We start from the raw sequence: 21953 nt of genomic DNA, 5'->3' as shown, positions 1-21953 counted from the left end.
GCGAATTTGGCTTCCCCCGTCACCGCATTCTGATCGATAAGTTTGATTTGTCTCCAGCTTGTCGAAACAACTAGTTTTTCACTCAAATATCTCCATTCGGATCTTACGGCAAACGAACAAACGCCACAAAAAGACATCGGCCATTACTCATCACCGCCTACCCTCCGAACTCCACTACTTGTGTCGAAGGAGCCCGAAAAAAGCCCACCTTTCTGATGAAAGCGGTGCTGTTTTATTATCACCACGGTAAGCTTCCACGCCGACAAAATAACACTACCGTCTAAGAAGAGCGAGAAAGAAGCTGGAAACGGAACCGGATTTTGGGGAACTGTCCTCAAAACCGGAATGCACTACACATCCGAAAGCGTACAAACGATAACTGAAACCGAAACATCGAAATCATACCACGATCTCTGGCACCGGAGACAGGTTGCGGTAAATGTGCCAGTTTGACGTAAACATTTGACAAACGCGTCACCCAGTTTGACATATTGAAAGCCGGTATACGAAATCGACGGTGCGAAACCCTTAAAATCGACAAAAAGTGCGTAAAGCAATGAAAATTCAATAAAAGTTTACCGTTTTCATAACTCCATGGAGTAAATAAATGAATGAACACAACATGTTCCCTTCTTCAATCGTTTTCCGGGCGTTTTCTCAGAGATTCGGTATAGAGCTGCTACTTTACACGTTATCAATTTACTCTTTCTTAAAAACGATTACTGCGATGTACTATCTTTCAGAAGAAGTGAATTCAATTTTGAAGGTTTACTTGATGAAGTTTTTTTATCTTTGATCCAAAATGACCCATTCCCCATCACATGGGATAGGTCCATAACATATCCGAAGCATGCTCTACTGCTGATCATCATGAGGTGAGCATTACTTTTTCTGATAATTTCGTTTCACAATGAGTAATTCTAGCCTGCATATTACATTATGATGTTTAAGAACTTAAAGGCAAAGATTATTATGCATAAGACAGTAACAAACAACCTGGCTTGTGCCGTAATAAGCCTAGGAGAAGAGGGGGTTTTAAAAGCACCACGGGAAACCAATTTAAAAGCAGTTTTTGTCGGCCCTTGGTATTCCGTACGTTAAAAACTATTCTCATTCGATCGACCGGCACTAGATAAGAGGGTGACGCTGGCTGGAGCAGTAGATGATCCTTTTTTGGCTATTTTTTGCTTTACTCGAAGCTCAGACAAGTGCTGCTGTTGCGGTTGCTGGCTGTGAGTACTAGGGGACAAACATGCATCACGGTCAACTGCGGATGATCCTATACCGATATACTCGGACTGGTAACATTCAAAGCTGAACCCTTCCAAGCTGCTGTTAATGGGAATGTAAGATGAATCGGCTGCTATTTTCGTAAGCAAAGATGCGTCAAAGTTGTGGTTTGGTCAGAACTTTAGATCCTTAATTGCCTGCGGTAAATCGGGTAATTTGATGTCCTTAATCTGTTGCGGAAGATTCATGCTTTTTACGGCGCTGACGGCTCGAGCCGGTGCTGCCGATATGCCTGCTTCTTGTTTTTGAAGCTTGTTCTGCTCTTCAATGCGGGCCAGAATGTCGGACATGTTCGTCTGCAGCACCATCCCACCCATTACGAGCTCGGACAGTATGTGGTGAACGGCATCAGCATGGAAAATCAGGTCCAACTCACAGACGTTTTCGAAGCATTTGTCTAGCGTCTCGACGAACACCTGTATCAGATCCAGAATACCCAGCTCGCTCTCGGAAGAGTCGACGCAAAATACGAAGTACAGTGTTGCGTAGTGTCGGTAGATAAGCTTATAATCTGAACCGCCAATTAAACTAAAAAATAGAGCAGATGTTAATGTCTGTCATGGGTATATTTCTCCAACCGCCGCCAAGTATACGAACCTTCCACCTTCGAGGAAATTGCACACATTATCATCCCTTTTCGACACCAGCTGGAAGGTTTCCTTTATGATTTGCTGCTGCATGTCTTCGTTCTGCAATGCACCGTGCAATCCATATGGTAATATCGATTAGATTACGTCTGTGGCACCAAGAGAAAACAAACCAGCACTTACGAAATATTGGTAGAACTTTGACAAGCGAGGTTTCCCATGGTTATTGAAAACCAGAATAGCTTTAATCATGGTGGAGATTTGGGACGCGTGAATCACGGCTATTGACGAGGTATAATCTTATCGAGGAAATATGCACTTCGGAAGCTGCGACGTCTTGTTTTCTTCGAGTACGACATCAACATTAGTGTTGGCAGAATCGTGATTCGTAAGATCCTAAGATTCAATCCCTAGACGGATTCCAAAGATTCGAATCCCATCTGACGGATTCAGATCATATTTGATTCAATTGGGACTTGAGTCAAATGAGTTGAGACTCATTTGAGTTTAATTTGTTTGGGACTCGATTTAGAATCGACCCACAACAAGGACTTCCATGACAATTTTATGTCTCGAAAACATTTGATTGTAACATGCTTCAACTGCATGCAACTTCGTTTCGCCGGATTTTCAAACATTGCATATACTTGGTGCAAGGAAATGTGCCTTTTTTATCAAGTGTATTCAAAATAGAAATTGAGTTTATTCAATTCTTACAATTGTCTTAAAACAATTGCCGTGATAACCCCGTAATTCGCAGAGCAAATTTATGAAATGTACAGTAACCTTGGATGACAGTTAATTTCGCCTCAATGATTCCATCGAAACCATCTGTCATTGTTGTGTTCGTCAGGCGAAAAACTAAAGATCAATTTATTTAATTTACTCTGAATCGGCGGGTGTCTTTAAAGCGTCGTAAAATCGAAGCTAAAGCATTAAAGCATTCGTGATTTTGTTTGATAGTCTATGAACTGGTAGCAGGTGACTGAACAATCGTAAAACAGCGATTGACTAGCGAGCGGTCAAGAAATGTGGTGCCCCACCACGGCACGTACTACCCAGGCGAGTTGTGACAGCAAGTTGAAATACATGTGCGAAACTTCACGCGAGTAAGAGCTTCCGCGAGGGCGTGAGTAAAACTGGTAATTCTAGCACTAAAAGCGACACCGTTTCAAATAGAAAGATGTGAAAAGTGTTCGCCACATTGCTAGCTTTCCGTGCAGCATGCAGTTTAACACGGCAAGGTGAATTCTGATACCGAAAGCTGCCCCCAAAGTTCGTCCTGTTTTGCTAGAGAAGTGAAGTACGGACAGCCGTCGGTGGACCGTCCTTCCGCTGTCAGAGATCGTTGTGCCTGCTCACCCACACGAGGTCTAGCACGCGGCAGTGGGTCGTTCTCTTTCACGCTCACTCCGTCGGTGCGTGGCCTATTCGCGCGCCGTACATTTTCCTGTCCGTTTTGTTCGGTTGCTCCATCGATCGTTCCGTCACGTTCCCGCGCATGGTCATCCATCCCGTCGGTGTTTTCGGTGGCAACGTGTAGTGTGTGTGTATGTGTGCGCGCGCGCGAGCGAGTGTTTATGTGCACGAATGTGTGTGCGCGTCTGCAAGACGTGTATTTTCTGGTACAGCGGATCGTGTGTGAGCGGTCGTCAATAAAGGGAAAAGTCTTCACGGGGACGCTTTTTCCACGACAGTGACTAGAAGAAAAGCGGTAGAGAAACGCACCTTGGAAACCGGGTCGTGCCGGTGCAAAAGTCTGGCCATAGGGAACACTGGGAGCGGCTGGAAGTTTACCTTCCTTCAGAAGCGTGAAAGTGAAGCCCTTTGCTAGCGGGAACATTGCGTCGCAAAGAGAGACTTTGGAGGCAACACAAAATGAAACTTAGCCGCGGTAGTGGTTAACAGCGTGCAAGGACAATCTGCAGCTACGCGGCAGTGGTTTGCTGCACACCGTTACGGCGCGCAGTGACACAGGTGCAAAACACGGCAAGGAAGTTCCCGCTCCCGCGTACGTTGTTTTTATTGTTGTGGTACTGTTTACCGCATCCGGTAGACAGCAATGCCCATCCAAATGGTCTGCGATTCCACACCATCGCTTGTGAGCGCAGCACTGCGCGACACACTGCACTCGGCGGCATCGACAAATGGACGCCTGTCGGGGGTCGCCGGTACGGCGAACGGCGGGAGTACCATTAGCACCGGCACGGGACTGTCCAGTCAGAGCAGCAAACAACAGATGCGACGGCATGCAGGTGATTCAGACGAGCACGAGTATGACGAGGAGGAAGACGACGCCCTGATGGAACAGCTCAGTCAATCGCTAAGTTCCGGGGGCAAGACCACGAAGCGCATTACGTATGAAGAAGGTCCATGCTACAACACCAGTTTGGATTTGCTGAAATCCAAATACATTGTACTCGATGGATCAAACGGCAGTCAGCACAGCGCCAACAGCAACGGCTCGAACGGTGTTGGTAGCAGCGGGGCGGGTGGAGTACCTATGCATACGTCCAAAGCATCAACTGGACTGTCATCGTCATCGATGTCCCTGAACAGTTCCACAAAATGTTCGTCCAACGCCGCCCAATCCATGCATGGCGGAAAGTTGATGACAACGACAAGTCTACACAGTAAGTACCAGCATACTGTATGTTTTAGGAGAGAAAGCTATAAATGTAGTGTTCTATCGTATGGTTCCGCAGGAGTGTATTTTTCTAAGCGATGTATCCTTCGATCATATCCTACGTTCGTCATTCAATGTTTACTCATCAGTCCTCTGGTCTTGATCCGAAAAGTCATGCGGCTGTTCCTTTCATGCACGATCCACTGCGAAAAGACACACCGCGTGAATGAAGTCGAGCACTGAGCGCTAGTGCTAACCTCAGTCACGGCCGCTCCACTTGACACATTGCACATTGACTTTGCTGCGGGATGAAAATCGTCGTAGAGGCAAAAAATCGATAATCACACCACTGCTGCGTGGGATGAATAAACATACGCTTTACCGAAGGGGTGGTGGAGGAAAGGAAAAGTGGAAATCAAGAAAAAATGGGAGCATATCATGTGCGTGATAATTTTTGACATTTCTATTTAGTCTTCTATTAGAAAGAGGAAACAATTGTCCCTTGCAGTGCGTTCCGTGACCCAGTGTGTCTGTCCTGTGTGTTCCTCCTCGTTGCCGCAAATAATATCTTTCTTCTATCGTGCAAAACGAGCCATTCTGAAGTGACCGAGCAGTGTGAATTTCTATCCTCCCCAAAGCTCGGGGAATTGTTCTGCCAAAACGGACCATGCTTTTCAGTTATCTCACGAAGTGTGCACGTGTTGGAGAGCGGAGTGGAATTGATAGTGTGCCATTAGCGGGAATTTACCGATAAGGAACCTAGAATCACGTTAGAGTTGTCCCCTCTCGTGCCACCCCAAAGCGCCGTATTTGTGTGACCCAAATACAACCAACGGGCCAACCAGTGGATAGTCAACCGGCCACTTCACTGGTGACAGAAATAAACCTCAGCTCCGTGTCCCGTTCCGCACGCACACAACACACTTTATAGATGAGAAAAATATCCACCAAAGCTGTTCTCAACGTGCAATATAGTTTAGTTTGAGTTTTAGAACATCATCCAAAGCCCCAACGACCGTTTAAAATAGTAAATCCCCACCGGTGCACTTGTCATTACACGAAACTTGAAGAACAGGTGCTCGGACCTTAAAATGTACCTACACCTGGAGGAACTGCATTGGCTACCGCGAACGGGATGCATTTTGTGCGACTAGTTAGATTGCAGTTTCGCTACTTTTGTCAGGTTGTATTGCGGCTACTGATTCCACTGTGGAGTAGCTTAAGAACGACGGCCCGCCGGAGACCGATCCGCCGGTGGCAGCGTGCAAGTAGTAACGCTTGTCTGTCGCAAAATATCGAAGGTAGGTGAGCTAGCAGTGTGGAAGCACAAACGACGATGGTAATAATAGGCCAAGAATCTTGTCTAAATAAATGTTTCAATCGTAGAAGCCACAGCGAGATTCGTTTCGTAAAACCGATGTACATAGGTTTTGATCTTGCATCGGGGTGGGTTAAAATTTTGAAACATAAGCAAGAATGGATACCCTCTACACGAAGTTATTTGAATTGACCTTAGCAGAATGTAGTGAAAAATCCAACGGTGCGGAGAAAAGTAGGCCGTGAATCAATAACAAACATTTTGTCCTCTTTTTTTTTGTCTATGCTTCGAAACAGATGGCGTTACGTCGGCATCAACGGCTAGTCCTGCGTCGTCCGCTTCTAAGAAGGATACGGCCACACTACCAACACCCAAGCGAACCCTTTTTCCACGGGAGAATGTGCAGATCGGATGGAAGACGACCGGGCGCAAGTGGCACGTGGGTGCCGGCATGATCAACATGGGCAATACCTGCTACCTGAACTCGACCCTGCAAGCCCTGTTTCACGTTCCTGCCATTGCGAACTGGTTGCTAGCCGATGTGCAGCACCGCGAACGATGCGATGATGGTGGTAAGGCACGAACCTTTTCCATTCACCTCGGCCGATGAAGTGTAATTAAAATTCGGCGTATCCCCTTTCTTAACAGGTTCTGGTGGAAGCTGTATCATCTGTGCGATGGCAAAGACGCTGATCGAGTCACAGAGCAACCAGAGTGCAATCAGGCCGCATCTGGTATACTCAAAACTGCGGCTAGTTTGCAAACACCTTGTGCCCGGTCGCCAGGAAGATGCCCATGAGTTCCTGCGCTACCTGGTGGAAGCGATGGAGAAATCGTACCTCGGCCGGTTCAAGAACAGCAAAGAGCTTGACCAGTACAGCAAAGAAACGACCCCGTTGAACCAGATTCTGGGTGGCTATCTGCGCTCGGAAGTTAAGTGTCCAGCCTGCTACCACATCTCGACCACGTTTCAGCACTTCGAGGATCTGCTGCTGGACATCAGGAAGGCGAACTCAATCGACGAAGGGCTGGAGCTTTATTTTGCTCGCGAGCGACTCGAGGAGAACGGGTACAAGTGCGAGGCGTGCAAAAGGCGCGTCGCCGCTACCAAGCAGTTCTCGCTAGAGCGCGCACCATTCGCGTTGTGCATACAGCTGAAGCGGTTCTCCGTGATGGGTGGAAAGATCAACAAACATGTCGAGCTACGCCCACGGTTAGATCTAACGCCGTACTCGTCCCCGGCATTGAAGGGAGGGTCCAATGGAAAGCTACTGTACCGGCTCACATCGATGGTGACGCACTTGGGAAGCACACAGCACTGTGGCCACTACACCGCCATCGGACACACCGACGCTGGTGCATACCACGTGTTTGACGATAGCTCGGTGCGCCCCATCGGTATGCACAACCTCACGACTACGAACGCGTACATCCTGTTCTACGAGCTGGAAAGCCCCGTTGGATCCGCCGGTCTTCCAAACGGGGTTTGCCGCACGAAACCCAGTGCCACCGTTGGTCAACCGAGCAGTACTGCCACCCTTACCTCGATGGGTCACCTGAACAGCGATGGAGGAGGAGGGAGTAGTGGCACGCCGGGAAAAGCCACCACTACCAACTCGTCCCCTCTCCGTGTGCTCGGTACTGGCGGCTCTGGTGTCTTCCCCAGCAAACTGGAGCAAAAGTCTACTTTCATTGGGCCGGTGCTGCCAACGACGGCGTCGAGTACGTCGTCGCAGCCAAACACCGCCATCGCCGCGACATCCAACGGCAGCGTTACTACAGCCGGACAGCAAGGAAACTCCTCCTCGCTCGTAAGCTCATCCCAGAAGTCAGACGCGAGCGGAACCAAATACACGGTGGATGCTTCCTTTTCGTCACCATCATCAACCGCGTCCACGCTTTCGAATGCCTCCCCGTTGGCATCACCGGTGAAAGGAATGCAACCACAATCATCGCATGCCCCCACCTCCGGCTCTGGCCAACCGAATTCGAAAACTCCCAAACTGACGAGCAGCAATGGTCCATCGAACGGTGGACTAAAGGAGGAAAAGAAGTTATCAACCTCAGCCCCGCTACTACCATCGATGCCAAAACTCGTTTCTTCCGCCAACAAAATGAACTCCCCATTGGTTAACGCTCCGGCCCAACCGTCGGTGGTGAGTTTGGTGCCGTACGAAACGGACGATAGTAGCAGCAGCGACGACGAAGACGATGGCTCCGATAAGCGAAATGCAGTGCCCATCACGAACGGTGGACCCAAGCGTCCTAAGCAGACACCAGCAGCCGGTGGTGTTCATCAAAACGGTCTGAAGCCTACTAAGATGGTGAAGGCGGCAGTGTTTGAACGCAGTGAGGGCAACGACGAAAACGATGACGAGCACCGACGGGCAGACGCTGTCGACGAACGACAAGAGATGGCAGCTTCTCGCTCACCACAGCTCGTGAAAACGAAAAGTGGCCTGTGGAAGGTGTCACCAAGCAGTACCGCGGATCAGTTAAGCTTTCCCGACAGCGGCAGCAGTGGCGGTTCGGCACCATCGTCCAAAGCGTCCTCCCCGGCCACCTCTGTGGGCTCATCACCTTCCAGCTCTCCCGGTGGTAGCCATCAGCAGAAGCAACAATCGCAACAGCGAAACGGAGTAGATGCGAGCAAATCAACGGTTCTTACTAACGGACATCGCACCAATGGTTCCAACCAACACCAGCCAACGTTCAATGGAGCTGTAGGCGATAAGAGGAAGCCCATGGCAGTGAACGGTTATCATCAGGGTATCGTAAACGGAAATCAATCAAACGGTGGTGGTGGTGGGGGTGGAAAAACGCGACCGACTAATGGAGATTTAACGGCTTCCTCGGGTGGAGCCGCCGTACAGGTGTTGCTAAAACTATCGCACCGGGGTTACGGAGCGCCGGTAAAGAGCTGGGATGGCCAAGAGACGGCCATGGATCGCGAGTTGGCGACGGAAAGGCGCGAGGAACGCAAGCGACAGATCGAAGACGATCGCGAAACGGAAATGGATCGTGGTCGGGTGAAGAAATCGAAAGGTAATGCAGCACCCAATGGTAGCTTTGGCTGCGGCGGTAATGGATCCAATCCGTTCCAATCGTACCAGAACGGTGGAAAATGGAACGGAAACCGCAATGGGGGCAACAACCATTACAACAATTACCACCGCGGCGGCGGTTCGTATTACTCGAACGGAAATGGTCAGCGATACCACCATGGCGGTTCCAGCAGCAACAATGGGTTTCGCAACAATGGACGACGCTTTGGTGGCCGCAACGGCGGTGCTGGGGGTGGAGGAAACTTTCATTCGAAAGGTTATCATCATCACCAGCGCGGTGAATCATCTGGTGGTGGGGGCGGCATGGCTAGTGGCAGTGGCAACAATGGCAGCAATGGGTTCTACCACCGATAGAATGCTGGACGTGGATGAACAGTCAGGGAACAACAAGGTGGTGGAGCGCAAAGGTCCCTAATTTTGGAATGTCCTGTGATTCGCTCTATGGGAAAAATGCAAAACAAAAATATTGAGCTTTTTAAACTGCCATCTGCGATGTGTTTGCTTGCTGAAAATGTATAAAGACTGTGCATTTCTTCTTATTTCATTCTTTGTGTACCGATCATTGCGTGACGAGCGAATGCAACCCTACCACCCTTATATCTGTGTGTGTGTATGTGCGTGTGTTTATATTTTATCCTTTATTCCGTTGCCGCTGGAGATTGAAAGATCTTCCGCCCGGAAACGAATGGTTATGTTGGACTACTATGTTGTTCGAAAATGTTGAAACATTCAGCAACTATCCAAAACTAAGTAAGCACAGGACAAAGTCATTGTTTCACCATTGTTTTCTACCGCACATTGTCTTCACTGCATTTCTGGAACGTCGCATTAAACAGATCACCGATTGTTTTCCCTATGGCAAAGACGACTTGCATATGAAAAAATGATTTAAGAAAATAAACTCAGTCAAACGAGAGCGATAATAGTGTGTATGACAAGGGCGCAAATCAAAACGGTGTTGATCAATCGTTCCAAAATCATCTTATCGTTTTATCGACCTTTTTTATTGTAAATATGTCCCACTACTTACGAGTGAAGAAGACGAAAAAAACGGTCAAGCAATTAATTTCGAAGTGCTAAACCAAGGCAGTTTGGAGAATGCAAAAAGTTTTTTGTTTTTGGCTCTGTACATAAACCGTGTTCCTTCTGCGCCAGTACGTGCTAACAGGGAGGCAATGGAACGACACAATCATTACTCTGTATTAACCAATAAATACTAAAAGGACCTCCAACAGTAGCGTAGAGATTGTACAAACGGAACGGAAGTAAAAAAAAAATGCTGTAAATTGAAAGCTTACATACGACATTTGTGGATGAGACAAGTAAAACAAAAAGAAAGTCACGTGGACCGCGAGCGTAACACAAAGCAAAACAAAATAGGACCGAACGTTGGAAATCAGTAGGAAAAGAAACTAAATCGAATTACCTCCTTTCAATGTAGCATGCAGCGGACGACTACATATACTATATAGATACAATTATATTAGTGAATAAAAGAATGGTCGGGGAGAAATTACTAGGCAGGCAGAACTACTTTGAGAGCGAGGGTAGCTCGTGGTGTTAGAAGGAGATCTGGGGAAAAAACTGGCGGTGAAGAAATACGATTCGAAGTACGTTTTTATAACATGTTTACTTGTTAAAGATTAAGCGTGAGCATGATGGGTCGCAGATTGTTCCGAGCACTTTGGAAAAGTAGTATCGGAAGGGTAGTTATTTTTTATAGATTTTTTTTTTGTTATTTTGACATTATCTTTGTACGTATCGGCATTTAGTTTATATGTGCGCATGTAACATTGGAACCCATTTTTTTCTTTTTCTATACTTTAATTTCGTTTAAATAAGTTCCTTTGGCAGAACGACAATTCCCCGTTGAACTGGGCAATCATTACCGAACTGCCGGAACATGAATTTCCAATAATTCACACATCCGTGTAGTAGCCCTCATGGTATCGATAAGTAATTAAACACTACGTTATTCCCAAATTGACTGTTGCAAAAGGGTTAAATGTTCCGCAGCAAGGAATACACCGTATTGCTGCTTGCGTAAATTAGCAATAAAGAAATAAATAGCCCCACTATTCGATCCTTTTTCAATCGAATATACACATACGCATACACCAACTTGCATTAAAACCAATCCCTTTCGCAAGGTGAGGTCGTTTGGCTCGAAAAAGGAACACGACGTTCTGTGTGCCCCTAGCGATGGTGAAATCTTTTCTTATGTTTGTTTAATTGTTTTCGTTGTTAGAACTAAATCGATTGTAAATAGTAAACTCTAGCGTATAGGCATAGCACCGCGTAGCCCCCGGCACGTGTGTTAAGATAATTCAAAGCATAAGCGAAAAAAAAGAATTATGCAAGTCGAAATGTAGCTGAGTCTGGATAGTGGACACAAAGAAGGGTGGTTATGCATTGCAAGCATTGCCAGTCGTGCGTGGCGGGAATGCAAAATAGGTAAATTAAAACTTAAGAACAAGGAACCATAATACATGTACTGCACATGCTACAATACTGGAGAAACTATAGAGCATAAATTCTGAAGAAATAAAGTTATTAACTATGAAGCCCCTTTCACGAATACAAAAACAAACTGTTTTGATATTTTTTAACTACATGTTTATTTCATTTGGTTTCGATCTTCCCAACCCCCTTCCCATGCTTTCAATTTTGGTCAGCGCCTGCTGTTTTCAACACCTACAAAATAGGAATTACCCTTACCAAGATCAGTTTGCAAACAATTAAAATACTAGATTGAACAAAATAAACCTTGAACCTAATACACTTGAGTACCTTCTTGATGGTATGTTGCATTATGTTTATATCAAAAGTAAAACAGAAATGGGTTTAGGAATGTTTGATATAATGAAAACGATAACCTTCATCACAGATGAGCGCATATAAAGTAAAAGAAAAAGGTCATGATAAATCAATTTGTTCGTCAAGGACTAGAATAGGATTACACATAGCAAGAGTGAAAGATAGAGAGAGGAAAAAGAGCTGCTATCGATAGATTCGGGTAGTCGGTAGTGACCCGGAAATCAGTGACGACCGCCACTAGCACCTTTGGATAGTAAGAGCGAGGTGACGAATCGTGCTATTTTCTCGTAGGTCATGAACATGAGAGCAGCCGTAAGGACCGTTTGCAGCAGCTTTGCCTCCAGTCCGCGGTACAGTCCGGTCACACCCTGGCGTTTCAGGATGATTAGCAGCATCTGCACGGTGTCGACATCCGGCGGAAGGTTCAGACTCTTGTCAGCATTCCCATGGCGCAGTTTGGTTTGCACGAGCTGCAACGGGTACGTTAGCACGGTGGCGATCATCTTCGCGATTGCGCCAATGCCAAAGAACGTGATTGCGGATGGACTTTTCTTGGTGCCTTCCGTTAACCGACGTTTAAGCGACTCGTAGACCATGAACTGTATGGCGGGATTAATGACGAGCATCAGCGATGGTATGGCTCCCGCCCACAGTCCACGGATACCCTCTGTGCGGGCGATATACTGCAATCCGTCGAGAAGGCCGTTGTATCGAACACTGGAGTGTTGGCCGTTGCCAACCGTACTGGCATCCCCACGGCGTTGTTGCTCCAAACCTTTCATCTTTAGGCGTGTATTGACCACCCAGAATGGTGTCGTTGATAGCACGTTCACTACGCCGGCCAACGAACCCAGCAGCAGATCGCCGAGTGCCGACTGCCCCGACCCACTACCCCGCAGAGCCTTCAGACTGTGGAACGTGTAGAAGTAGACAAAGTTGGAAATGCACAAACTCTCCAGCACGGGCACCAGGCCTCGGTAAAGTGTGTCGAAGCCTTCTTCATCGATTAAATTTTTCAGCACCCGCCACGTGCTCAGAGCTTTCCGTCGTTCTGGTTCTTCCACTGCAACAGAGAAAGAGGCTATTAGAAATCCAGATCCTTAGCTATATCTGTGGCATTAGCGAAGATAACATCTAGCTGCTAATCCGCAACACACGTTTTTTATCGCTTTGACCTTTGCACATAATTCGATGCTCCAGCAAAAAAAGCGTTAACGTTATATAATGTGCAAGAATCAGGCGGATTATGCGAGCTAAGATACATACATTGAAGACGGCTGCGAACGGTGTCCAATGGATAAAATGCCGACATCGCAATTACGCTGCCCTGCAAAGAAAGTTTCATTCAATTATTTAATGCGACGTTTCGCGCTACGTTTACAGTGCGTGCTGAACTAGTTGGCATCAATAATTACCGCCGATCCGGACACCGCGTGTACCCATGATTGATAGCTGAAAACTTGCTTCAGCTTTGACTGCGACATGTTGCCTGGCTGAGCTAAATTCCACTTTTGCGATTAATATGCAAAGGCTGACCAACTGCGCTGGGACCGGTCTAGGGCGAAGAGGTCAACACAATGAACAATTTTTCGCTCTACCAACCGCTCAGAACATTTTCCTCCGCAGGGGGGTAGAAGATAAACCCAGCAATGGGGCCGCTATTAATTTAACTGCTCCTAATAAGGTTGTTCCACTTAGGATTTGCAAGTGCACGCGGACTTCAGCGAAAATCTTCTTCGGGCAATCGTACGATATGATGAAGGACTGTTTTTTAAGCACACTCTTTTCTCCCCTACCCCAACCCCTCTTCAATTGCATGACATTTCAAACCATTGCATTTTGACATTTGGCAATTTGCGATTCGCTCGAGAGGTGTAAATTATGAACAGCAGTCCTTTCCTATGCCATTCATAGTGCACAAGAATTATTAGACAAATTTATAATATTCACTTCTAAATACGGACCATTTATTTTCATATTTGTAGAATTATTCTATCAAATAAAAGTGCAGGTTTTGAATATTTTTGGAAGTGACGTTTCTATGGATGTACTCTTTTGGAGCCCCTGACAGTTCAAGGGAGAAATGTTGATGTTTCGTGAATTGTTTCTAATCGAGGAATAATCTTTCTAAACAAACGTGCTGTATTATACAATACAATAAAATATTAATTGTGTTAGACAAGAATAGTTTGTCACCATGAGCATGTGGCGTGCACTTCAGGAAGTTCGTCTAATTTGTGGCGTCGCAAGATTTAGTCGAACACCGCAGGGTACCGGTATTACGACTCGTCTGTTTAGCACGGCCACGCCGAACGAGGGCGAACCATTCCTCAGCTATGGTAAGCAGGAAAATAGTACTACCGATATTCTGTATTTGTTATGTGGTCCCCTTATTTACAGATAAAGACCCTGCGCCAGTGTTTATGCGTGAGGATGTTCAAAAACTCCTCAAATCACTCACTCGCCTGGAGCTGGATAAGGTTTTCCGCAAGCGAGCTGTAAAAGACAACACCGTCGAGTATCGGTTCATGACCGATGACCAACTTCGACAGGAGCTGATTAAATCGATAAACCTTGCCCAGGAAAAGCTACAGATGCCGCCAGTGGTCAACGTGCAGGAGGATACGTGCCGAATAATATCCAAAGATGGGGCATTGAAATCGCTCGCCGATTCAAAGTTCGTGTTTACCGATATAACGTACGGACTGAAAAACAGTCAGCGTTCGATTGTTGTCCGGCACCCGGATGGTACGCTGCAGGAAGCTCCATATGAAATGCGCAAACGGTTAAATCAAATCTACTTTCCTCTAATCGGTCGCTCCATTCATGAGCCACCCATGTTCGAAGAACGCCATCTGAACAGTCTGCTAGAGGCCGGCAAGTACGAGTTCATTCTGGACCGAGCTTGCGTACAGTTCGAACCGTTCGAGCGAGAATACCACCAACTAACGGCCAAGGTATACCTGCATGTGAATGCAAGCAAAGCCTTCGATTCACTCCGTTCAACGCGACACTTCGGACCGTTTGTATTCTTCCTTACGTGGCACAATCTGATCGACGATTTGCTGCTCGATATAATCAAAAACGATTACGTACGCAACGGCATTGAGTTGATCGTCCTGCATTCTACCCTGCATGGTACAGCGTTGGACGAAGAGGCGAAACATCTTATTCGAGAGCCTGAAATGCCAGCCCTTTTTAGTAGGGAAGAAAAATCAATCAATGAACTTAAGCAAGACGAGCAAGCTCTGGGATTAATAGAGCAATTTGTCAATGAACACGGTGTCAAGAAGGTACAGTTGAACCTCGCCATTCAAGCGTACCGAGAGATTGCCAGAGAAAAATTGGAATTAGCGCAAGGAATACAAAGAATGCATGGCGAAAGTTGAATCCAAGCAAACACACGTTTTATGTAGCAGCTGCGTGCAGATAATTTAATAAAATGTCACCATCGCTAACAATAATTAGTTTTCTTATCGTTCGATTTATGGGCATTTTGGTAGTTTTATTAAGGTAGGTGTATCTCAATGTCGGGATTATGGATAACATTTCGTAGGTGCTGAATCTTATGTTGTATGCCTTCTTTTTTCTTCTCCCTAATTTCGAGCCATTCCTTTGGATGCGCGGTCTTCCGGTGGGTGTAAAAATGGGATTGGAATTTAAACGTCTCGGGGCAAAAATTGCAAACGTAGAGCGGCATCCCTGTATGCGTCGTCAGGTGCTCCTGCAGGTTTTTTACCTGTTTAAACAGTTTACCACATATCTTGCACTCGAGATTGGGCTCGGTGCAAATCTCCTTCATGTGCTTGTAAAGGCTCATTTTTTTGAACGATTTTCCACATGATTTGCAGATGACCCGGCTCTGATCACCGTGCACTAACCGATTATGAGCCTTAAGCTGGTATATATCTTTCAGTACAGTGTTGCACTTTGAGCACGCTACCGGTCGTAGCTTGGAGTTGGTCCCCTTGTGATGCTCGACATGCCGCAGGAGCTTGTAACGACATTTGAATCTGGTGGGACAAAATTCGCAAATATAACCAACCCCATGTGCGGCTTTTTTGTGTGTTTCTATCGTGTATTTGCTAAATCTGTAATGAGAGTTGTAAACAATAAAAAAATTATCTTAAAACCAATACTTTACCACCTAACTCCCGAGTACTTACAGCCTGTTGCATTGGCCACACCTAACGTCGCGGGGGGTGTGCCTTATTCGCATATGTCGTGTGAGCTTACCCAAGAATGCGAATTTGTTATCACATTCCGTACAGCTGTATAACTTTTCGCTATGCTTAGTTTTCACGTGTACGTCCATATTTTGGTGCACCTCCAGGCATTCCTTACACCGATGATTGTCCGGATTAAGATGCACGTCTTTGTGCTTTAATAAATCTGTTCGTGCAGCATAATGATTAGAACACAAAGGACATTTCACTGGGGCGCGTCTTTTCTTGTGTTCCCTACGACTGTGGCGATTCAACTCCGAGAGGTTGTTGTACTCTATCCATGGTTCTGCCCGCTGCGGGTCGCACCTTTCACACACTAGTCGTTTATAAAATTCTAAAATTTCGTGGTCCACTGTTGACATTCTCTCCGAAGCTTTTGCCTTTCTGGCACTCAAACGATCAGTTTTGTGGAAATTTTGCATGTGAAGTGCAAGCTGACTCTGGGAACCGTATACTTTGCCACATTTTGTACAGCTGTGATGCTTTTCGTCATGCCGTGTTTTCTTATGTTGGTCCAAATTTTGGTGTACTTCCAAGCATTTCATACACCGGCGTTTGTCCGGTTTGATATGCATGTCTTTATGGACTAATAAATCTGTTCGTGTCCTACACTTGGTACTACACACCGGACATCGGATTGTAGCTTGTTTTGTCCTGTGCTCCTCACGATAATGGCGATTTAGCTCGACAAGCGTATTGTACTCAATGACGGGATTTTCACGAGCTATTTGCTGCGGTTCGCATCTGTGACAAACTAGCCGTTTATAGAACTCCAAAATTTCACAATCGGCTTTGATTTTATCTACTATCTTTGAACACTTTACTACGGAACTACATTGTCTTCTCTGCGAACCACGTATTTTAACTTTTGCAGGTGATAGTGTAGACGATGCGCTTGCTACGGAAGTACGTTTAACTTGTATTCTCTGCGAACGTCTTTCAGTCTTTACCGGGATGGATAGCTTTGCCGGTGATAGTGTAGGCGACGCGTCAAGTGGTGGTTTCGATACCAATTTTGGAATATCCTGCTTCTCTTCCAACTCATCGTCGCCGAGCGCATCGGTGATTAGTTCGTCTATCTCAGTTTTGATGGTAGCAAGATATGTGCAATTATCCTGATTTTCGATACTAGTATCGAATTTTGTGTGATTCCGAAGGTCGTGCACCATCCGATAGAAATGATGAAACTTATAAATATTGTCCCAACATATGGCACAAATAAGGTACTCCTGGTCGTGCTCTGAGCCATCGTTTCTTTCAAAGTCCAGCTGAAGATGTTGTTCTACGATATTCCATGTTGGGGTTTCAGGATCCTCTGGAAATTGGTTTTTCACGTCCAGCAGCAAACAGTTATCGGCTTGGGTATCCCAGCACACCATACACGAGTGATTACCGGTCATGGTTATATCATCCTTGGCACTTTGGGATGTGCGATTTAATTGTATGTATCGGCAATAATGAAATTTCTGGTGAAGATAGAATGCTTTTAAGGATGATTTTTAAGTTTTTGCACTAAGTACCTACCGCAACACTTTTGTTGTGTTTAACTGCTACGAAAGGAAAATAAAAACATTCCCGCAGATATCAACAAAACCTCTACTGAGTGTTTATAACATCTTGGTTAAATCTTCGTTTCTTTACCACAATGGCTATTAGGTTTATTTATATATTTCAATTTGCATGCTTTATCCAGTCCAAGACAATTCAAATGAATTTTATAAAATAAAACAAGAAATAGAACAAGATCACAGGAGGTGTTAGTAATATTGAAAAACAATCATTTATCACTCCATTTGAAACCATGCCAAAATTGGATGCAGTTTTTAATTAAAGGAACTTGCTCGAATTCGCACGTAAACAGATCTGCTCGAGTAGCGTTTGGCAGCACTTATTTTCGAGCAGCAGGCCTGTAACTAGTGATGGGAAAACTGAATCCCTACAGGGATTCGAATCTTTCGATTCAAATCCATTCTGAGATGCGGATCTTCGAATCCGAATCCCAATCCGTCATATCATACATGCTCATCTAATGCCGATTTTTCATATGATGTGTTTAATTCAATGAATGATTTACATAAGAATATCAATATAGTTGACATTATTCTTCTAATTGTATTCAAAAATATGTTTGATCTATTGTAAGACAAAGTTGTGTGGGTCACATGTACAAATCGGTTCACCAATTGTAAAGTTATTAACAAATTAGTTATTTCAGCAGAAAATACCAACCAAGGTTTGTGCACCTACTTTGTTGCACAGAGTTATCAGTCCTTAAAAGACCTTTCATTTGAGAGGTCTGGCGCTAAAATTGGCCAAGCCACTAAAAAGTTATTGAGAAATTAGTTGGTTTTTGAAGCTTGTTGCACAAAGTTTAGCGCGCAGCGTCGTTCGTAGTGGTGGGTAAACCGAATCCCCAAATCCGAATCCCAATGCAAGAAACAGTCGGAACAGTCCAAGCAGTGGATAGTGTTCCTTTGGAACTGTGGTCTTTGTGAACAACATTTTGAAAGGCCTGGTACCAGCGTATTTGGGGGAAACGATAGTAGTTAGGACTCACACTCCTAATGCCGGTGAGCTGTCTGGAAACGCCCGAAATTCGTTGTTTTGCAAAGGAGTACAATGGTACAACAGGATGCCGAGAGAGATTAAACAAGCGGGTAGTCTGACGCTGTGCTTGCAATGTATTTAGTAAATGTTGTAGTTTTTGAGCCATTAGTATTGCATTTGTCAACATCTACGATTATGATGATGATGAGTAAAAAAATGAACAGGGACTTTTTATTTTTGTTATCTTATTTAACTTAATAGAATGAATGAGTCTACATAGTTTTGAGATATGCGCGCGTAAATGAGGTTTATGGCGCGCGTAAAATTGGTGGACATGGCTGTACGAAAAGAACTAATAGTATCTACACATCTCGCTGTAGTTGGGTCCCTTTCTGTTCTTGATAGTGGCGCCACATTATCAACCAATGGTAATTGGCGGTGGGAACTACAAACAGAGCAGAAATACTCTTTTATATATAGGAAATAGGAACAAGTCAGAATCGAATCAAATTGAGTCCCAAACCAATCAAATCTGATTCGAATCCTAATCGAATCAAATCGTTAGAATCCGTCAAATGGGATTCAAATCTTTAGAATCTGTCAGATGGGACTCGAATCTTTAGAATCTGTCAAATGGGATTCGAATCTTTGGAATCCCTCTAGGGATCGAATCTTCAAATCTTCCGAATCCCGATTCTGTCAACACTACCTGTAACGGAGTTACGGAAAAATCCTACTTTTGTCAATGTTATTTGTGTTCTTTCTTTTCACCGCGGCAGTGAAAATCGGTTCTAAGACTAAAAAGTTATGAACAAATTGGCCTTTTTGGCCTCTATTTCATCTTGTGACCCTTGGAGTTTGAAGCTGTATGCTTTGCATACTGCATAAAAAAAACAATTCCGCTGTCAGCCTTTTGGGCAGCGATCTCTGTAACGAAGTTTGTGTCAAATGGAGTGTCAAAAAAAATTGTAACAAAAGCGAGTAGCCGAAAGATGATTTACCTATTTCTAATCTCGATGGAAAAACACAAGTGCGAATAATGTTAACGTCAGCTAGTTGGTGAACTGGAGTTTGTTTCTGGATAAATGTTCCAATCCTGAACCAAGTGTCGCGAGAAGGCTGAACGAGATGGCAGTGCAGATCGATGTTTACGATGTCATCAATCAAAAGGAATGCGGAGTATGTCTTACTACACGTCCGGATCCCATCTGCTGGGATATGTTCATGCCGCGGGAACAGGACTCAAAAGAGATGCCCTATCTGGTCTGGAAGTATGTCGGTTTGAAATTTTCGCAGGAAACGGGCAAACACTTCATCTGCGCAGATTGTGGCAAAGCCTTGCATGAGTTTAACCGTTTCTACCTGTGGGTGCATGATGCCCACCTTCAACGCTTGGCAAAGGTTGAACTGGCCCAAGTAAACCCGGACCAGCCGTATCATGAGAACGTGAACCAAAATGGTGCCTGCGGTACGGAGCAGGTACAGTTCAAAGAGGATCCTGCGGTCGATGCAGACCTATCACACGCAGTGGAACAACGCGTCGAGCTAAAGCAAGAAGTAAGTGCAGAGAATGGATTCACTCCTGTTCCTACATTGCACCCTACGGAGGGCGGAAATGGTCCCACCGAGTATGAACGAGAACCACATCGAATGTCCGCGATCGGATCCGCGAATGAAACGGAAGCGGAAAGTAGTCAAGTTAGGCCCATCGTCGGTACACCTAGCCGGAAGCGAAGGAACCAAGAAATAGACGACGAAATACTAGAGTTCTACAAGCTCGTATGCGACGTTTGTGACGACCGCAGCGAGTACGGCTCGATGAAGGAACTCAACCAGCATATGCGGCAGCAGCATGGAGAAGAATCAGGCCGCGTCGGTTGTCCCCAGTGTGGTAAAAAGTTTCGTACCAGGGTGAAACTGCTGGAGCACAAACATGTGCACACCCGACAAGCCGAGGCGGCCGAAGATGAGGTAGAAAGGGTTCAATCCGATCAAATGGATAAGGAGATCCTCGAATTCTACAAGCGTATCGTTTGCGACGTTTGCGAGACGGCTGGCACAACGCAGTCGGGGACGTTGTACGGCACCGTGAAAGAACTCAACCATCATATGCGACTGGAGCACGGCCAGCCGGCGGGAGCGGTCAAGTGTCCCATATGTGAGAAAAAAATCCGAACCCGACCGAAACTGTTAGAACACAAGCGGATGCATCTGTCGAATGAGCTGATGGAGGATGACTCAGGAAAGTCGGGCACGGCCGGCAACGAAACTGGACCCGAGCTGACCGAAGAGCAAAAGCAAACACTAGATAGAGAAATATTTGATTTCTATAAACCGATCGTGTGTGAAATTTGCGATCCGGAGAAGGCACCACCCGGGGAGACGACGGTCGAATATCGTTCGCTAAAACTTTTGAACCAGCATATGCGTGCGACCCACGGACTAGATTCGGGCACGGTCAAATGTCAGATTTGTGCAAAGAAGTTTCGCACCCGCGTTAAACTGGTCGAGCACAAGGATATGCACGAGAATCCGGAAAGGTACAGGTGTAGCACGTGCCAGGAGGTGCATCAAAACTTGGAAGAACATATGCAGAACAAACACCAGGAATGGGAGTTTAAGTGTGAGGAATGTGGAAAGCGATTTCCTTTTAAGAGCAGACTTACGGCACACATGGGGAAGGTGCACTTGAAGAAGGACATCATTTGTGAGGAGTGTAACAAACCGTAGGTTGAAAGCAAACCATAAAAAAACGTTGTATTCTCGTACTCACAAACGTTCCTAATGTTTCCTCTTTACCCCTCAGATTTACCAAGTTCAGCATTGAAAAGCATAAACGAGCTGTCCACGGAGCAACGTTCACTTGCGAAAACTGCCCGAAAACATTCAAAACTCGCTTTTCCCTAGAACGGCACATGGAAGGACATAATGTGGAGCAGCAGGGGCCGGCCACGGTTAGCTGTACCTTGTGCAACTCGGTACTAAAAGACGAATACAATCTTAAGACCCACATGAAGCGGATCCACGCCGAGCAGACGCCCGCGACGTGCAAAACGTGCGGCAAAACATTCAAATCAAAACACAGTCTCTACACGCACATTTCGAACGTTTGCACCACCCGCCAATTTCCCTGCACGGTCTGCGGAAAGCAGTTCAAGAAGCGGACAAAGTTGAAACAACACATGACGACCCATGCTAGAAGTGCCGACTAAACAAACGTTTTGTTGCCGGCCTCCGATTAAAATATTACTATTAAGTAGATTAGATGTACGGTAGGGATTACTAAACTAGACCTATAATGAATCTCCGGTAGACACGAAAGCGAAGAAAAAAGGTAAATGTGCTGATGGAATCCTATGGTAAACAGATAACGTAATAAAATATTTATTTGAGCTGCTTAATCCGAAACAAAATGTTTCTCATTAATTGCTCTATAAAGTCATTAGTTTCAGAAACATAGGAATTATTATTTTATCC

The 21953-nt window shown here is 45.5% G+C and overlaps 7 protein-coding genes across 8 annotated transcripts in view; 3 read left to right on the top strand and 4 right to left on the bottom strand.

Moving 5' to 3' along the window:
• Positions 1 to 348, bottom strand: part of LOC131265842 (myosin heavy chain, non-muscle) — a 44038-nt gene extending 43690 nt beyond the window's left edge. For both annotated transcript variants that reach the window (XM_058268172.1, XM_058268173.1), the window contains exon 1: positions 209 to 348. The gene's annotated coding sequence lies outside the window, so the exon portion shown is untranslated. The remainder of the gene's footprint in view (positions 1 to 208) is intronic.
• A 425-nt stretch (positions 349 to 773) lies between these two features.
• Positions 774 to 2218, bottom strand: LOC131263217 (AP-3 complex subunit sigma-2). The gene is made up of 3 exons (XM_058265384.1): positions 2061 to 2218; positions 1888 to 1979; positions 774 to 1818 (listed from the first exon to the last, which is right to left on the bottom strand). The coding sequence occupies exons 1-3, from the start codon at positions 2127 to 2129 to the stop codon at positions 1404 to 1406; spliced, it is 576 nt and encodes a 191-aa protein (XP_058121367.1). The 5' UTR covers positions 2130 to 2218; the 3' UTR covers positions 774 to 1403.
• A 643-nt stretch (positions 2219 to 2861) lies between these two features.
• Positions 2862 to 10964, top strand: LOC131266921 (ubiquitin carboxyl-terminal hydrolase 36). Its single transcript, XM_058269611.1, has 3 exons — positions 2862 to 4510; positions 6118 to 6393; positions 6470 to 10964. Exons 1-3 carry the CDS (start codon positions 3940 to 3942, stop codon positions 9238 to 9240), a joined length of 3618 nt encoding a protein of 1205 aa, XP_058125594.1. The 5' UTR covers positions 2862 to 3939; the 3' UTR covers positions 9241 to 10964.
• Positions 10965 to 11485: 521 nt separating this feature from the next.
• On the bottom strand, positions 11486 to 13426 carry LOC131266920 (peroxisomal membrane protein PMP34). Its single transcript, XM_058269610.1, has 3 exons — positions 13119 to 13426; positions 12970 to 13030; positions 11486 to 12766 (listed from the first exon to the last, which is right to left on the bottom strand). The coding sequence occupies exons 1-3, from the start codon at positions 13185 to 13187 to the stop codon at positions 11925 to 11927; spliced, it is 972 nt and encodes a 323-aa protein (XP_058125593.1). The 5' UTR covers positions 13188 to 13426; the 3' UTR covers positions 11486 to 11924.
• Positions 13427 to 13791: 365 nt separating this feature from the next.
• LOC131261970 (small ribosomal subunit protein mS22) lies at positions 13792 to 15161 on the top strand. The gene is made up of 2 exons (XM_058263852.1): positions 13792 to 14042; positions 14104 to 15161. The coding sequence occupies exons 1-2, from the start codon at positions 13901 to 13903 to the stop codon at positions 15090 to 15092; spliced, it is 1131 nt and encodes a 376-aa protein (XP_058119835.1). The 5' UTR covers positions 13792 to 13900; the 3' UTR covers positions 15093 to 15161.
• LOC131265354 (zinc finger protein 431-like) lies at positions 15131 to 17062 on the bottom strand (the record flags this gene model as incomplete). Its single annotated transcript, XM_058267612.1, has 2 exons — positions 15131 to 15794; positions 15870 to 17062. Coding segments are annotated over 2 exons (1776 nt in total), but the record flags the coding sequence as incomplete, so codon positions are not given.
• Positions 17063 to 19292: 2230 nt separating this feature from the next.
• On the top strand, positions 19293 to 21878 carry LOC131262844 (zinc finger protein 721-like). Its single transcript, XM_058264926.1, has 2 exons — positions 19293 to 21202; positions 21283 to 21878. Exons 1-2 carry the CDS (start codon positions 19605 to 19607, stop codon positions 21686 to 21688), a joined length of 2004 nt encoding a protein of 667 aa, XP_058120909.1. The 5' UTR covers positions 19293 to 19604; the 3' UTR covers positions 21689 to 21878.
• Positions 21879 to 21953: the final 75 nt, after the last annotated feature.

The sequence above is a fragment of the Anopheles coustani genome, chromosome 2, assembly GCF_943734705.1.
Source record: "Anopheles coustani chromosome 2, idAnoCousDA_361_x.2, whole genome shotgun sequence".
NCBI lineage: Eukaryota > Metazoa > Arthropoda > Insecta > Diptera > Culicidae > Anopheles > Anopheles coustani.
The sequence above is the reverse complement of the archived record's forward strand: the minus strand, read 5'-3'. Positions and strand labels throughout refer to the sequence as shown.

Bases quoted from the DNA above. Each gene is read 5' to 3' on its own strand.
- LOC131266920 (XM_058269610.1), bottom strand. From the start codon at position 13,187: ATGTCGCAGTCAAAGCTGAAGCAAGTTTTCAGCTATCAATCATGGGTA. The intron at 13,031-13,118 runs GTAATTATTGAT...CTTTCTTTGCAG, and splicing joins ACGCGGTGTCCGGATCGGCG to GGCAGCGTAATTGCGATGTC. The intron at 12,767-12,969 runs GTATGTATCTTA...TCTCTGTTGCAG, and splicing joins CGTTCGCAGCCGTCTTCAAT to TGGAAGAACCAGAACGACGG.
- LOC131262844 (XM_058264926.1), top strand. From the start codon at position 19,605: ATGGCAGTGCAGATCGATGTTTACGATGTCATCAATCAAAAGGAATGC. The intron at 21,203-21,282 runs GTAGGTTGAAAG...TTTACCCCTCAG, and splicing joins TGTGAGGAGTGTAACAAACC to ATTTACCAAGTTCAGCATTG.
- LOC131266921 (XM_058269611.1), top strand. From the start codon at position 3,940: ATGCCCATCCAAATGGTCTGCGATTCCACACCATCGCTTGTGAGCGCA. The intron at 4,511-6,117 runs GTAAGTACCAGC...GCTTCGAAACAG, and splicing joins GACAACGACAAGTCTACACA to ATGGCGTTACGTCGGCATCA. The intron at 6,394-6,469 runs GTAAGGCACGAA...CTTTCTTAACAG, and splicing joins CGAACGATGCGATGATGGTG to GTTCTGGTGGAAGCTGTATC.
- LOC131261970 (XM_058263852.1), top strand. From the start codon at position 13,901: ATGAGCATGTGGCGTGCACTTCAGGAAGTTCGTCTAATTTGTGGCGTC. The intron at 14,043-14,103 runs GTAAGCAGGAAA...CCTTATTTACAG, and splicing joins CGAACCATTCCTCAGCTATG to ATAAAGACCCTGCGCCAGTG.
- LOC131263217 (XM_058265384.1), bottom strand. From the start codon at position 2,129: ATGATTAAAGCTATTCTGGTTTTCAATAACCATGGGAAACCTCGCTTG. The intron at 1,980-2,060 runs GTAAGTGCTGGT...GGTGCATTGCAG, and splicing joins CAAAGTTCTACCAATATTTC to AACGAAGACATGCAGCAGCA. The intron at 1,819-1,887 runs GTTCGTATACTT...TCTATTTTTTAG, and splicing joins AATTTCCTCGAAGGTGGAAG to TTTAATTGGCGGTTCAGATT.